The sequence below is a fragment of the Zingiber officinale genome, chromosome 4B (assembly GCF_018446385.1).
Source record: "Zingiber officinale cultivar Zhangliang chromosome 4B, Zo_v1.1, whole genome shotgun sequence".
Lineage (NCBI taxonomy): Eukaryota > Viridiplantae > Streptophyta > Magnoliopsida > Zingiberales > Zingiberaceae > Zingiber > Zingiber officinale.
Window position 1 is genome coordinate 52,394,639 of NC_055993.1, and position 14,507 is coordinate 52,409,145.

At 40.7% G+C, this 14,507-nt stretch overlaps 1 protein-coding gene and 1 non-coding gene across 2 annotated transcripts in view; one reads left to right on the forward strand and one right to left on the reverse strand.

The window, feature by feature from the left end:
* Nucleotides 1-860: 860 nt before the first annotated feature.
* LOC121978850 lies at nt 861-967 on the reverse strand. The gene has a single exon (XR_006111189.1). It is a non-coding gene; the product is annotated as a small nucleolar RNA R71 (small nucleolar RNA).
* A 2,388-nt stretch (nt 968-3,355) lies between these two features.
* Nucleotides 3,356-14,507, forward strand: part of LOC121978254 (serine/threonine-protein kinase PBL27-like) — a 45,564-nt gene continuing 34,412 nt past the window's right edge. The window contains exon 1 of the mRNA XM_042530623.1: nt 3,356-3,488. Coding sequence (XP_042386557.1) covers nt 3,356-3,488 — 133 coding nt within the window. The remainder of the gene's footprint in view (nt 3,489-14,507) is intronic.

Here is a 14,507-nt window from a genome sequence, read left to right on the forward strand (position 1 = left end):
ACGAAACCGACCTCCTAGAGCTTCTCATAACCAAGTGAACACTTCGACTCACCAGCTCTCGATTCTTCTTCCCGACCTTTCTTCCCTAGATTATCCAAAACCATTGGTAGTCTAGCTAACCCTTAGTGAACAATTGCTAGTGCTTATAACCAGTCCCTGTGGGATCGATATTTTTATTACTGACGACGAATCCGTGCACTTACGGTTAGTAACATGTTTTTGGCGTCGTTATCGGGGACTCCGTCCATAACATTAGCAAAATCATATTGGATTAGACTAGACTTTCTTTTCTTTTCTTAATTTTCTGCATTCATTTATTTTATTTTATTTTATTTTCTGTTCTGCTATCATATTTCATATCTTATTATTGCATGCGTAGAGCTAACCTTCCAGGAAAGCTACTACCCTTTGATCTAGAGATTGACAGGACCTTTCTGAGGAGAAGAAATCAACAGAAGGCATTCCAAGCAGCACAAGAATCCTCAGAAATGGCCGACAAACTGCTGAAAGATTACGCGGCACCATATGCACGAGGGGTTCGGTCCAGCATTACCCGACCGCCCATTGAGGCCAACAACTTTGAAATCAAGCCTGCAGTAATCCACATGGTCCAGCAAAATCAATTCGGAGAAGGACCACGTGAGGACCCAAACCACCACCTAGAGTTGTTCTACGAGATCTATGGCACTATGAAGGTGAACGGGGTCCCTCCAGAATCAGTCAGACTAGTTTTCTTCGGGTTTTCCCTAAAAGACAGAGCCAAGTAGTGGCTGAACTCCCTTCCAGCGAATAGCATATCATCCTGGGAGCAGTGTGAGCAGAAGTTTCTAGATAAGTTCTACCCACCTAGCAAAACTGCTAACATGAGGAACCTGATTTCCAGATTCAAATAGATAGACTCAGAATCATTATTTGAAGCTTGGGACAGATTCAAGAGTATGCTAAGACAGTGCCCCCATCATGGCCTTGAAAAATGGTTGGTTCTGCACACCTTCTACAATGGGATAAATTATCACACGAAGGTATCTCAAGACACCTGCCCCTTTAGGCCGATACAGGCACAGATGAACCAACTTGAGCAGTGTGATGTAATAACTAGCTACAATCAGAGGAAAAATAATCCATACTCCAGTACATACAACCCTGGATGGAGGAATCACCCCAATTTCTCATACCGGAATAATCAGGATCAAGGACTAGCACATCAGAATTATCAGCCTGGGTAACAGAGCCACCAATCTGGACAACAGACCTACCAACAACAGCAACCTTCACAATTATCCAGGATTGAAAAGATGCTTGAGGAAGCTCTCTCAGAGCAAAAGGAGATGAGAATTGAGATCAAACAACTGACTCAGAGGCTGGAAAACTACGAAAAACACCAGAAGATGCATGACAGCCAGATAGCTCAGATAGCTCAGTCCGTTTCAAGAGCACAGGGTACATTCCCAGGGAAGCCAGATTTAAATCCAGTGGAACATTGCAACCGCATTGAGCTGAGGAGCAAACGTACTATGAGAGATCCCCAAATCATTACTCAGAAGGAGCTTGACTAAGAAAAAGGGGTCTCTCTCCTACTGCCCAATCAGACTCAAAACAGGGATGGAGAAGAGACTACTAAAAAGATTGAAGAGACTCTTCAAGCTGCCCCACAGAATCAGACGATCCCTTTTCCTCAGAAGCTTATAGCATCCCAGAAAGACGAAGAGTTCAACCGATTCCTAAAGAAGATCAAAGAAATCTGCATAGAAGTACCAATGATAGATGCGCTGCACTAAATGTCAAAGTTCGTGAAATTTTTAAATGGAATTTTATCTAATAGGAGGCAGAAGGGCGACTTCTAGACTGTGGCATTGACAAAGAATTGCAACGCTCTCCTTATGGTGAATTCTCTACCAAAGCTTCAGGATCCAGGAAGCTTCTCCATACCGTGCCAGATTAGTTCTGAACTCATACCGAGAGCCTTCTGCGACTTGGGGCCAGCGTCAGCCTACTTCCGTACACTTTATGCAAGAAGCTGGGCCTCCAGAACATTAAATTGACCACTATGACACTACAATTAGCTAACCATTCATGCAGATACCCAATGGGGATAGTGGAAGTTATACCAGTTAAAGTGGGTGGATGTATAGTTCCCACAGATTTCATTATCTTGGATATGGAGGAAGACCCTAAGATACCGATTATCCTTGGAAGACCATTCCTTGTCATAGCTGGAGCCATCATCGATGTAAAAAGTCACAGGTTATCCTTGGAGATCGGCAAATAAAAAATTGTGTTTGATTTATCTGATTCCTCCATCTGCAACCCCCCTTCTCAGGGAAATTCTTGTAAGATCAACATACACAAAGTCGAGGAATGCAATTTCCATGAGAGTCCCCCTCCAGCAAGCACCATGAAGTACATTTGTCCTGCACGAGTAAAACTAAAGGCGCAGGCTGGAGCATTGACCCTAGGAGGAGAGCCGTCCTTCCACAGGTTTAGTCCGTATTAACTGAAACGGGGTCGAGCTAATGACCTAAAATAAGCGCTTCTTGGGAGGCAGCCCAAGGGTTTTTCTTTCATTTTAATTCATTATTCCTTTTTGTCATTCTATTTCTCTAGTGAGTTTTAGTCTAGAATTTTATTTTGGGTATTTCATTTTCAGGATGTGCATAGCCTCCGTGAGCTAGCCATGAGCATTTTCATGGGCGTGGAGGCGATGGAGGAGACAAAATGACGAAGAGTGAACCACTATGAGCTTAAGGGAGTTGGTCATGTGACCTCACACGACTGCGTGGAGCCAACGCAGAGACTAAAGCCAAAGGTCGTGCAACTCTGCACGGCCGTGTGGCTTGTGCAGAGAAGAAAGAGGCACGAGCCGTGCCAATTGGCACGCCCGTGCAGCCCTGGCAGAGAGGAAGAAGGTCCAGGTCGTGCCAACTGGCACGGCCGTGTGACTTATACAGTGGAGAAAAAGACAGGGGTCGTGCCAATCGACACGGCCGTGCCACTTCGGCCAAGGGGAGAAAGAAGGAGGTCGTGCCAATCGGCACGGCTGTGCAGCATCCCGTTTGACCCGCCCGTGTTTATAAGACACGGTCATGCCCTTGCCCATGTGCGCCACCTCCTCTTCCAAGAAACCCTATTTCCATCTCCCTCTCTCCCAAAAGCCTTCTCTCTCTACTACACCTCATCAACCCCTGATTTCTCACCTCTAGAGCTCACTTTTTCCTAGATCTACATCTAGATCTAAAACTTCCTCAAGCCACAAATCCGAAAAGAGAGAAGAAACTTCCCTATTTTCCCTTCCTTCTCCTCACTATTCCCATCATCAAGATCCATCTCCATAAGAAACTCCTCAAAGCCTTGTACCATGTCGCAGATCTTGAAGAGGCTTCATCGAGGAAGCAGTGGATCAGGCGAAGGAGACGCACTGGGAGGCGACAAAGGCAAGGGGAAGGCTTCATCATCTAAGGGCAAAGGAAAGCGGGTGGCACGCGACGAAGGTAACAAAAACGAGTTCAATATTATTTTTAGAAATCATGAGCAAAAAGCTAATATGATACTCTTGTCGCTAGTAAAATCTTATGCACTAAATATATGGATCCCACTACTATGGATGTGCTAGGAATTAGGGATGACATAGATTGGATGATTAGTGCTTTAGATTGGAACGATATAATGTACGTCAATGCACCGACTTACCCCCGCCTAGTTCTTGAGATTTTGATCTCGATAGATGTTAAATTCCCTTCTGAGGATGACTACGCAGGGGTCATAACTTTTAGAATGATGAATAAAGAAGTTCGGTAGACCTTTAGTGATTTTAATGATTATTTTGGATTACCTACTGGTGGTTCGCGTGGATTTGATGGTGGTATTAAGTGGAATGAATTTTGGATGTCGATTACCAGATCACAAGACCCTTATGAACCCTCTAGAGCCAAAGCATCCAGGATGCAAAACCCAACCTTTAGATACCTTCACGGAGTGATGAGTAAAACGATCTTTGGTTGAGGAGAGAGCGATGGGGTGGTTAAGAAGATAGAACTCTATTCTCTTTGGGAGATGTTAAATAAAGTTGATTTTGTTTCGGGGTTTCATTTCTTGCTAACTTTGTGGAAGGCAGCTAAGGCATCTTCGGGGATGATAGTGTTTGGAGGATTAATCACCCAAGTAGCATTCAATCTAGGTTGTGCACTTGATGGATTAAAGGTGATTCATGGTAATGACAAGATCGACATCGATTCTTGTCTTGCTATGAAGATGATTTATCGGGATGAGAATGAGTTTTATTTCCCTAGAACCAATGGTTTTCCACTACCCCATCCTTGCACCGAGCGCACTTCAGTTCGCGACCCCGTGAATTGGGTGATTACTGATTTACACCCTGAGACTGTACCGTCCATTGTAGAAGAACCCGAGTACCACCAAGAGCCCTCATCATCAGGATTCCCGCAGCCTTTCGGATATCCGGAACCTCCTAGACACTCTTTTGCTTATGGCACGGGATCCTCTAGGTTTGGTTTTTCTGATTTCCGTACCTCTTTAGACTCCCTTCATGAGAAGCAAAATACCTAACAATGATTGTTGGAGGGTCAGTTCAAGTTATCTGATGACCAGTTTAGGGAGGTACAGGACCATTTTCAGTTCACTAGGAACTTCTATAGTCAGGTGACGGGGTTCGTTCAGGATTATGATGTTGACCAGGAAAGGATGAGAAATTTTATGGATGATATGGACATCACTAGACAAAAAATAGATGCCCTATATCAATATCATCAACACCTTGGCCATCTTCCTGGTATGCGTAGAATTCACTGGCTCACATCGAGGTCTTGTTTCACAACCACATATTGATTTACATTGCTTTGTTTTATTTAGTCTTGCTTATTTATTTGCATTTTATTCTACTTGCACCTCATTTGCATTTTTCTTTTCCATCTTTAATTTTGTGGCATATTTGAGAACATTAACCGTTTACTTTTGCTGCTACTTGTCCGATAGCAAAATAGCTAGCATTTTCTTAGTTCATGAGTTTCCAAATGGTGTTAGTATGTTTGGTGTATCTTCTTTCTCTATCTTTAGTAGCATGAAATAAGCTAAGTATTGTACGGAGTTGGGAATGAGTTTTGGCCTAACCTTAAGGACCTTATTTTCACTACACTTAAGTACTTAAGCTTGAATGGTAGATATACTTTTGAAATAGTTATGATTCATTCAAATTGTTTAGTACTTTTGTTCCCATGGTGATTCCTTACTTACATTTTGGTTACTGGATAACCTCGGATCATGGAAGCTCATTTGGAAAAATTCAAATCCCAACATATGCATTGCATGTGTAATAAGTGCTACACCTCTATAGCACCCAAAAAAAAATGAAAAAAAAATAAGGGATAAAAAACAGTTGTCGTGAGTGGAAACTAACAATTTACCCCTTTGAGACCAAGTTAGGTTACTAGGGAAATGAATGTTATGTTTCTCTTGATTTCGAGAAGTACCCTTTGAGACCTTGTGTAAATTAAGGAAAATGAACCAAGTGTGTGGCAGGTAAGTGCCTATCACCGGGAACATTAGGAACTCAATTGTATGATGACTTAACTAGGACAAAGAATTAAAACTTGAAAAGTTTGAGCTACTTACTGCACCGAGCACAAAGGACTTATGCTTAGGCCATACTTTGATTACTCCACAGTCATGCTTATCAATGAAACTAATTGATAGAGTTAAGCAAATGCACTAGGGATTATGAAGCACTGCAGGAACTTATGAACATAGTTTGTAGCATTTTGCTTGAGGATAAGCAAAGGATCAAGTCTGGGGGTGTGATGTGCGCAAATATTATGATCATTTACGCATGTTTTAGCACACATTCACATACTTTATGCATACGAATTCATTGAACGATTGCCTCTTTCATCTTGTATTCATTTTATATGCTATTTTGTTCGGATATATGCTCTTTGTTTGGTTTCGTATTGACAGGGATGACTTTCGGAGTGAAAATGGCGATTATCGACGCATCAGAACAAGCTAAAGAACATGGCCATGTGATCTCACACGACCGTCTGACCAGATCAAAGAGGGGAAGTGGATGGTTGTGCAACCCTACACGGTCGTGCGGTCGAGACCGAGGTAGATCAACACACGGCCGTGCAACCCTGCATGGCCGAGCCACCCCTTGACCGAGACCAGGAAGTGCCTAGCCGTGCATCCTTGCATGGTCGTGCGGCAGGGACCGAGGCCAGACATCACACGGCCTTGCCAATTGGCACGATCGTGCAGCGCCACCAGAGAAGAGAATGAACACAGTCGTGCCATCTTAGCACGACCGTGTCACCGCAGCCGAACCCTAGTCTATATAAGGGTTTTAACCCTTTTCCTCGAGGGGGAGCGCAGGGAAGCGAGCCGTCAGCTGGAGAAACATCTTGAAGCCATCTCACGCTGTCTTGGACCTCCGTCCAGTGATCTTCCACCACCGTATCGACTTTATAAGCAGAGGATTGGATCCGAAGGCCACATATCATCATTGGATAAACATATTCTTTCTTTCTCTCTTCGTGTCTGAAGATTGTATGTTTATATACATTATGTCTTTGGATATTTTTCTGACACTTATAGAGTAGATCTTTTGTTCTAGGACTAGGGAGTAGTTGTGGTTCAGTTTGATGTAAGACTCGTATTATGCTTATGCTCATTGGATGATCTTTTATGCTTTGTCTCAATTGCATGTTGCTTGATTGTGTAGAACTTGTTAACCTCGTAGAGGGATTATCCCTATATCATACACCCGAGGGGCCCTAGTGACAAGGGTAATCCGTTCACAGACATCTAGGATACTTCTTTGAAAGGAGAGGCAAATACACCTCAAGGAAGCGAGAGACCAAACTTAGCTGTTAACCACTATTCTTGACTTACCAATTAGAGTCGTGTCCTCAAGATTTGCTGAGGTACCCTAGTGACAGGGTTAAACCGTAATAGGTCTTCTTAGGGTCCTTATTTATTCTGGCATGTAAGAATAACCGCTTTAGCTTCCGGCAATTGTATGTTAAAGGACAACGAGCGTAGGATAAAACGTGACACATCAATACCACCACAACGAAACCGACCTCCTAGAGCTTCTCATAAACAAGTGAACACTTCGACTCACCAACTCTCGATTCTTCTTCCCGACCTTTCTTCCCTAGATTATCCACAACCATTGGTAGTCTAGCTAACCCTTAGTGAACAATTGCTAGTGCTTATAACCAGTCCCTGTGGGATTGATATTTTTATTACTGACGACGAATCTGTGCACTTGCGGTTCGTAACAGAGGTCCTGGAGAGTACAACTTCTCCCATTTTCTCCAGTTTTGCATTTTCCATTATTATTCCAAGAGACTGTACGTATAATTTAACTATTGGTTATTTTTTTACTATTCATGTCAGCTTGGTATCCACTGAGTGTTGGACTCACCCCGTTGATATATTTTTTATTTCAGGTTGATGCTATCAGGATGTTCCAGTCCCTAGTCCCCACCTTGAGTCACGACAGTTTTCTATCTTTGAACTTTTGGTTTCCTTGTTATGTTCCTACATACTTATGATGTGTGGTTATACTCGAGGATTTTTATATCAAGTTTCGGTCTACTACCTTTATTTTTCCGTTGCGATGGTTTTCCGTTGTGGGTTGCATTTTCCTCTAGTATTGGTATAGGTTTATTAAACTGCGTGGTTGTGAAGTGTAGTCAACCGGAGGCTGAATTATATAAACTACGTGGTTGTTTAAATATTTCATTATATATGTTCCGACTGTGTTGGCCGAGGTTTGTGAGCCCTGAGGGCTTTGTAGATGAGTTCCATATTGTCACCCATACAGGGAAGATGTTGCCAAAATTTCCTCTAGCATGGACTCCCCCGGGGTGTGACAATTTATTTGGTATCAGAGCCAATTTGAGATGCCTATTTTTCGTGTTTTAGATTTTCGAGTTAATCTGATACCAATTTATTTGGTATCAGAGCCAGTTTGAAATGCCTATTTTTCATGTTCTAGATTTTACTTTTCAATGCTAGTATACTTAGTGACTTATGCATTATATCACTTATGAATCAAAATGTTCATAGAATTTGTTTGATAACAAAATATTTTGCACGTTTATGGTTTAGTATCATGTAGTTAGGTCATTAGTGCTAGTATGGGTGGTGATATACTTTTCTATATCTTCAATTGTAGGACATGGGCATTAGATTCATTGAAAGGACATTCTATAATCAACAACACACCATATAAATAGTACTATTACCCAACTCATCGGGCCTATTGATTTAACGAATAAATCTCACCCATTGATAAGATAAAGAAATAAATACTAAGTATACGTGCTTGTTATTATATAGAGATTAAGAGGATGCACATCCATAATAACAGAGGTTCTATTCTTTTATGTAGTCAGTATAAATCAAACAACCTCAAACGGTCCTACTCAATACACACATAGTGTACTAGTGTAATTTTATAGTCAAGACAGACTAATATCAAATTACACTACAACCGTTCCAATGGTTTGTCCCAATCCATCTTGGTTGTGAGCTACTATTTATAATTTACAAAGAACCGATAACATGATCTTTTGTGTGGCACCACACACCATATTATCTACAATATAAATTAAATGGACAACTGCATTGACATATATATAAATATAAAATGTAAATATTTGACCAAAATGATTCTCATTTCAAAATATTTCAAAACAGATGTTCATACAAAAGCTAGGCTTATAGTATACATCCCAATAATTGCTATCCATGAGCAGACCAACAGAGCCCTGATAGAGAAAACTATAATACACACCCTGCCTGAAATACCACTAACCCATGAGTGGTTGTGTGTGTCCTGGTCATGTAACTGTCGATGTGTTCAACAACAATAGAGCCGACAATCGCTCAGCATGCAATCATGCAAAATGGTGCATGACACTAAAGCATGTAAATCCTGAAAAATACCAGCCTCCTCATAATGTGTACCAAAAAGGAAATCAAGTCTATAACAATGATCTAGGTACACATGCCAAAAAATAAAATTAGGTACACATGTCAAGTAATAAACCTAGGTACACCTGCCAGGTAATAAAACTATGTATACATGCCAAGTGATAAACTAGTAGCTAGACCTATATCCATTACTACATTGCATATCACTACTTCTATGAACAAAGTGCACATGGCAAGAATCAAGAAGACATAAGTAGAAATACACAATAGATAACACTATAGGCATACTACGGTATCAAGTAGTGACATACCAAAGCAGATAATAACATAACCATTACTACTAGTTATAACCTACTAAGCATATCAGAATGACAATATCAAAAGATAAGTCAAAGTACCCACCTTTATACGTAGATCATGTCAACTCAATCCCATGTTGAGACGCTCGCCTCGAATCAATGTCCTGCGATCACATAATGTATTTAGCTAATACATATGTAGCAAATAGCTAAATAAAACTCCCAACCTAATTAGGAAAAACTCTAATCAAAATAATTAACCTAATCCATGAATCCAATTATGTTTAACTCAATCCATAATTCCTTCACTTCAATCCTACTCATGAGTTAATCAATTTGATCATGGTCATCTTCTAAGATCAATACACACTTAATTCATCCACAACAATTCAATGATCCTAACATCAACCATGCATCCATCTAAATCAATCAACTACCAAATAACCATCATGAATCAAACCAAACTCACCCAAGCTGTATACTTCAACATTAATTTATCGATGGAGCACTCGCTGCGGAAAATTGTGGTCAGAGCTAGATAAAATTGATGATCTCTAAATCAAGCATCCTAGATCAAGATCAACACATCCACATCTAAGCATTAACCTTAAATCCAAATCCACAAATGTTAAACAAGAACTCTACCTTCCATTGATCTCTAGGTTCTGTTGTTATCGCTATAAAACTACCTTGCTTGTGTAGTGCTAAACTTAGAAAGGGGTGAGATCATAGGCAGATTGCCTGGACTTAAGATGCCTATATCAGTGCAATAATACAAGTCTAGGTGTTAAAAAATCACACTAATAGTAATTAGGTTAAGTTGTTCAGCTTAGTCAAACACTGACTGAATCAACTAAACTTAACCTGACTAATCAAGTGAAAGTTGCTATCTTCTGATAGTTAGTAAGTAACTAATGGTTAGACAGTTAAGGACATTTTCTAGTTGTTTTATTTTTAAAATACTATCAGGTTCATGGGGAGTATTAATATCTTGCAAACTACTTGTTTTTTAAATTATTTTTAAAAAAATTTCATTTACTTCCTTAATCTTTAAAAGTTTTAAAGATAAGTTTTAAAAATCTATTTGTCAAAATTTTTGAAAATGACTCGACATAAATTTACTTAAAAATTATTTTTAAACCTTAAAATTTTGAAAATATATCTTTTTCAAATTGTTGTTCAAACTGTTAAAATGTTCAAAATGTTTTCCAAATTTTTTTTCCATTTTAAAAATATTGTTTTAACATTTTCAAGCCATTTCTTTAATCTTCTAACTCTGTCCTAGCATTTTCAAAATTTTGGAAATCTAATAAAAAAATGGTAAATTTTGAAAATTATGTGACATTAGTAGATTTTAAAAATTATTTCTAACTTCCTGAAGATTTTCTGTTGTCCAAAAATCCTTTACTTAGTCAATTTGTCTACACTTGTTTATACTTATTATTTTTGATAAATACCAAAGGGGGAGGGTTAGGTGGATTAAGTTAGTCAAAACTAAATGATACTTCAAAATCAGACTAACTTAAACCATTAAACCATGTCATGTGTTTATTTATTTATTTTTTCATATTTTTCACTAACTTAACCCAGGTTGTCATTGCATCAAAAAGGGGGAGATTGTTGGTACGATTAACACTAATAGTCTAACTCAGGTTTTGAAGAATGATAAAGTAGGTTAAGTTAGTTTTGATGTGATCTAACACTTTGAATGAGTGTGTAAGAGAAATCCAGCTAGGTCAATAGGCCGACTAGATAGCTGGTGTGAAGTCCATCTAGGTCGATGAGATGACCGAATAGATGGCATGAAGATCAGATAGGTCGACGGGCTGACCGGATATTTGGCACGAAGTTCAGCTAGGTCGACGAGTTGACCAGATAGCTGGCACGAAGGCTAGTCGACAGGCTGACGACATGTTTGGCAAAAGGTGAGTAAAGGTAAGTCACTGGAGGAGAGTGACTATGAGGACATGTCCCAGTTGAGGGACAGTAGGCGTCGGTCCAGTCTAGGTCCATTTGGGATCCCTAGACTGAGACCTTGACTAGTTCCTTGTAACGACCCGTCCCTTTGGCCTCTTGGGCGGCCCTTGTGGCGGCCCAACTGGCGGCCCTTATGTCGTCGGCTCATTTGGCGACCTCTCATGTCGTCATCTCACTTGGTTACCAGGATTCATTAACTCTAATACTTAAGCCTGGAGGTTTAGAGTACAAGGGCCGCCCAAGAGGCCAAAAGGTTGGGGTCATTACATTCCTGGTCCTGAGAGGACAGAAACTAATTACTCTTTTTATTATTGTGCTAACACTTGTCTTGTAGGATATTTTGGACTAACACATTTGTTGCACGACAAGAAAGTAAGCAAAGAAGTAAAGTTACTTTCGGGTGAACAGTACCCAAAGGCGCCTTCCATGGCTATGGAAGGTGCCTCGGTACTGTTCATAGAAGGCGCCTTCCATGGCTATGGAAGGCGCCTTCCGCTGGATGAAATTTGGCCGAAGTCAAGGATAAGCACCGATCACTTCATGATGGATTTTGCCTCATTGGAGGTGCCTACCATGCATATGGAAGGTGCCTTCCAAGCCTTTTATAAGGCAGTTTCGAGGAGGCATTGTATCATCAAGTACATTATAGCTACTACGCGTACATTTGAGCTTACAATTGCTTCTGGTTCTTGCTGTGACTCTGTTGCGAAGCTGCTGAGCCCGACGACTACTCCAAGGAGTTCCAATCATGCCCGGTAGACAGACATCAACTCAAAGTGCTTTATTCTTTGATCCCTAAAAGTGTTGGTAATATTTTCTTCTATTGTACTTAACTATTATAAAAGTCAAGTGAAATGTGTTACACTTGGCTTTATTTCTATTGTAGTTTGATTCTCTCTTCTACACTTGGAGGTACAGGAAGAGATTTTTAATGGATTGTCCATCGATAGGTCCGCGGGACTTGGGCCTTGGAGTAGGAGTTGCCGAAGGCTCTAAACCAAGTAAAAACCGCTCGTGTTTTTCTAGTGTTGCTTTCGTATTTACTTTCCGCAGCTTACTCGATAACGATTTTCAACGAACACTATTCACCCCCCTCTAGAATTTTCATGATCCAACAAGTGGTATCAGAGCAGGTACCGCTTTGATTTGGTACAACCACCAATCGAGCAAGGGGGTGAAAGTTTTTGTTTCTTTTTTGACTTTAAGTTTATTTAATATAATCCAAACTTGTATTATTACCTTTTTGGAAACATTTTCTTCATAGCAAATTAAACTGAACTGGTGCAACACCATTTCAATCGTAATATTTTTCTTTCTCCCACATTACTAATCCATGACCAAGTCTTGGGACTCTCTCTCTTTTTCTCTCTTTGTGTGCAGGATTCATGGCTCAGCACGAGGGTTACAACACCGTCCGACCTCCCCTATTTAGTGGTGATAACTTCCCATACTGGAAGAAATGAATGGAAGTCTACTTGAAGACCGACTTCGACCAGTGGTTTAACGTCACCAGAGAGAACTCCAGAAACCCAATGGACCCGAAACATTTGAACCCAAAAATGAAGAAGAAAGCCCAGATCGACTTCAAGGCACTCAACAAACTACAATATGGGTTATCAAAGAAGGAGCTGAACCGAGTGGGCCCACACGAAATGTGAAGGAATTGTATGTAGGATCGTCACGGCCGGCTAGAAGGGGGGGTTGAATAATCCTGTAAAAATTAAAACAAAACAACCCTTCCTCGAACTCTTTAAGCTAACACTTGCATAAATAAAGTAAAGCAGTAAATTAAAATCATAAAGAACGAGGTACAAGATATTTACTTGGTTACAACCGATGTGGTTGTTAATCCAAGGAAGATTAAGCACTAAAAACTCCTTCAGGCGGAGAAGCCTTTTACAACATTGAAGCACAGAAACAGAAGCTTTAACTACAACTCTAAAGCCCATAAGCGTTGGAATTACAAGTAATGAGTTCGTTAAAAAGCTTCTGGACCAAGGCTATATTTATAGACTTGGTCGGGGTGCCTAGAAGGGTTCTGGGCGCCTTGGGGGGATAAATTTTATCCCCCAACGTTCAGATCGAGATTTGACTCGATCTGGTCAAAATTCAATCTCCGGGCGCCCCGGGCTGGTCCGGGCGCCCCGGGTTGTTCCGGGCGCCCCGGGCTGGTCCGGGCGCCCCGGGTTGTTCCGGGCGCCCCGGGCTGTTCCGAGCGCCCCGGACCCTAACTCAACTCCAGTTGACTTTTTTCGCCTCGGTCCGAGTCTTCAACTACGGTTCCACTCGCTTGGGTGATCTCTGCCATCCAGAAAAGGGCTCACCCAAACCCAACTTCCGGTCTTCTTGAGCGGGCTTCCCTCCGACTTCTCGTCCCTCGGAATCACCGCGTGTTTCCTTCTCGTCCGTCGGCGTACCGCAGTCTTCATCCCTCGGACGCACCGCGTGTCGTCCTTCTCGCTAGCTGCGTCTCTTTCTCCCCGAGCAATCTTCCGCTCCGGCTTTCGTCCCTCGGAACCACCGCACGCTTCCTTCTCGTCTGCCGATGTACTCTTCTGCAGCACCTCATCCCTTAGACTGCCGTCCTTCTCGCTAGCTGCGTCTTCCGCTCGACTACCTGTGTTCCTAAGCTCCTGCACACTTAGACACAAGGTTAGAAACACACAGAACCTAACTTAACTTGTTATTCACACATAAACATCTTTGGGGTTCCAACAATCTCCCCCTCTTTGGTGTGAGCAACCCAAGTTAAGCTTGGTTAAAAATAGACATAAAATAAAACTAACTTAATTTGCAATTTAAGTGCAAAAAGATAAAACAAGTTAAATTTTGGTCTACCTCCCCCTAGACTTATACTTTTACTTCTCCCCCTTTGATCACATAAAAAAATGGGGTACAAAAACAATCTAAGGGTTGATACTTAGAAAAATTATGATCAGGAAAAAAATATTTCCAAGTCAAGGAAAAATTTCTAAGTCAAAAATAACTTTTGAAAAGTTTCTAAGTTTTCGCCATAAAAAAAAAAATTCTAAGCCCAAAACATTATGCAAGAAAATTTAAGAGAATTGATAACATTAAGAGAAATTTTCTATGCATTTATTTGTTTATATATTTTATTCTTTATGCTTTTATCAGAAGGTTTTAAATTTCCATTTTAATATATCATAACTTCTTAAATCACATTTTTTCAGATTTAAAGCAACAAATATTATGCATGTAAAAAATTGTATCATGTTAATTTCTATTAATAGCTTGTGCGTCTCAGCTCTAATACCA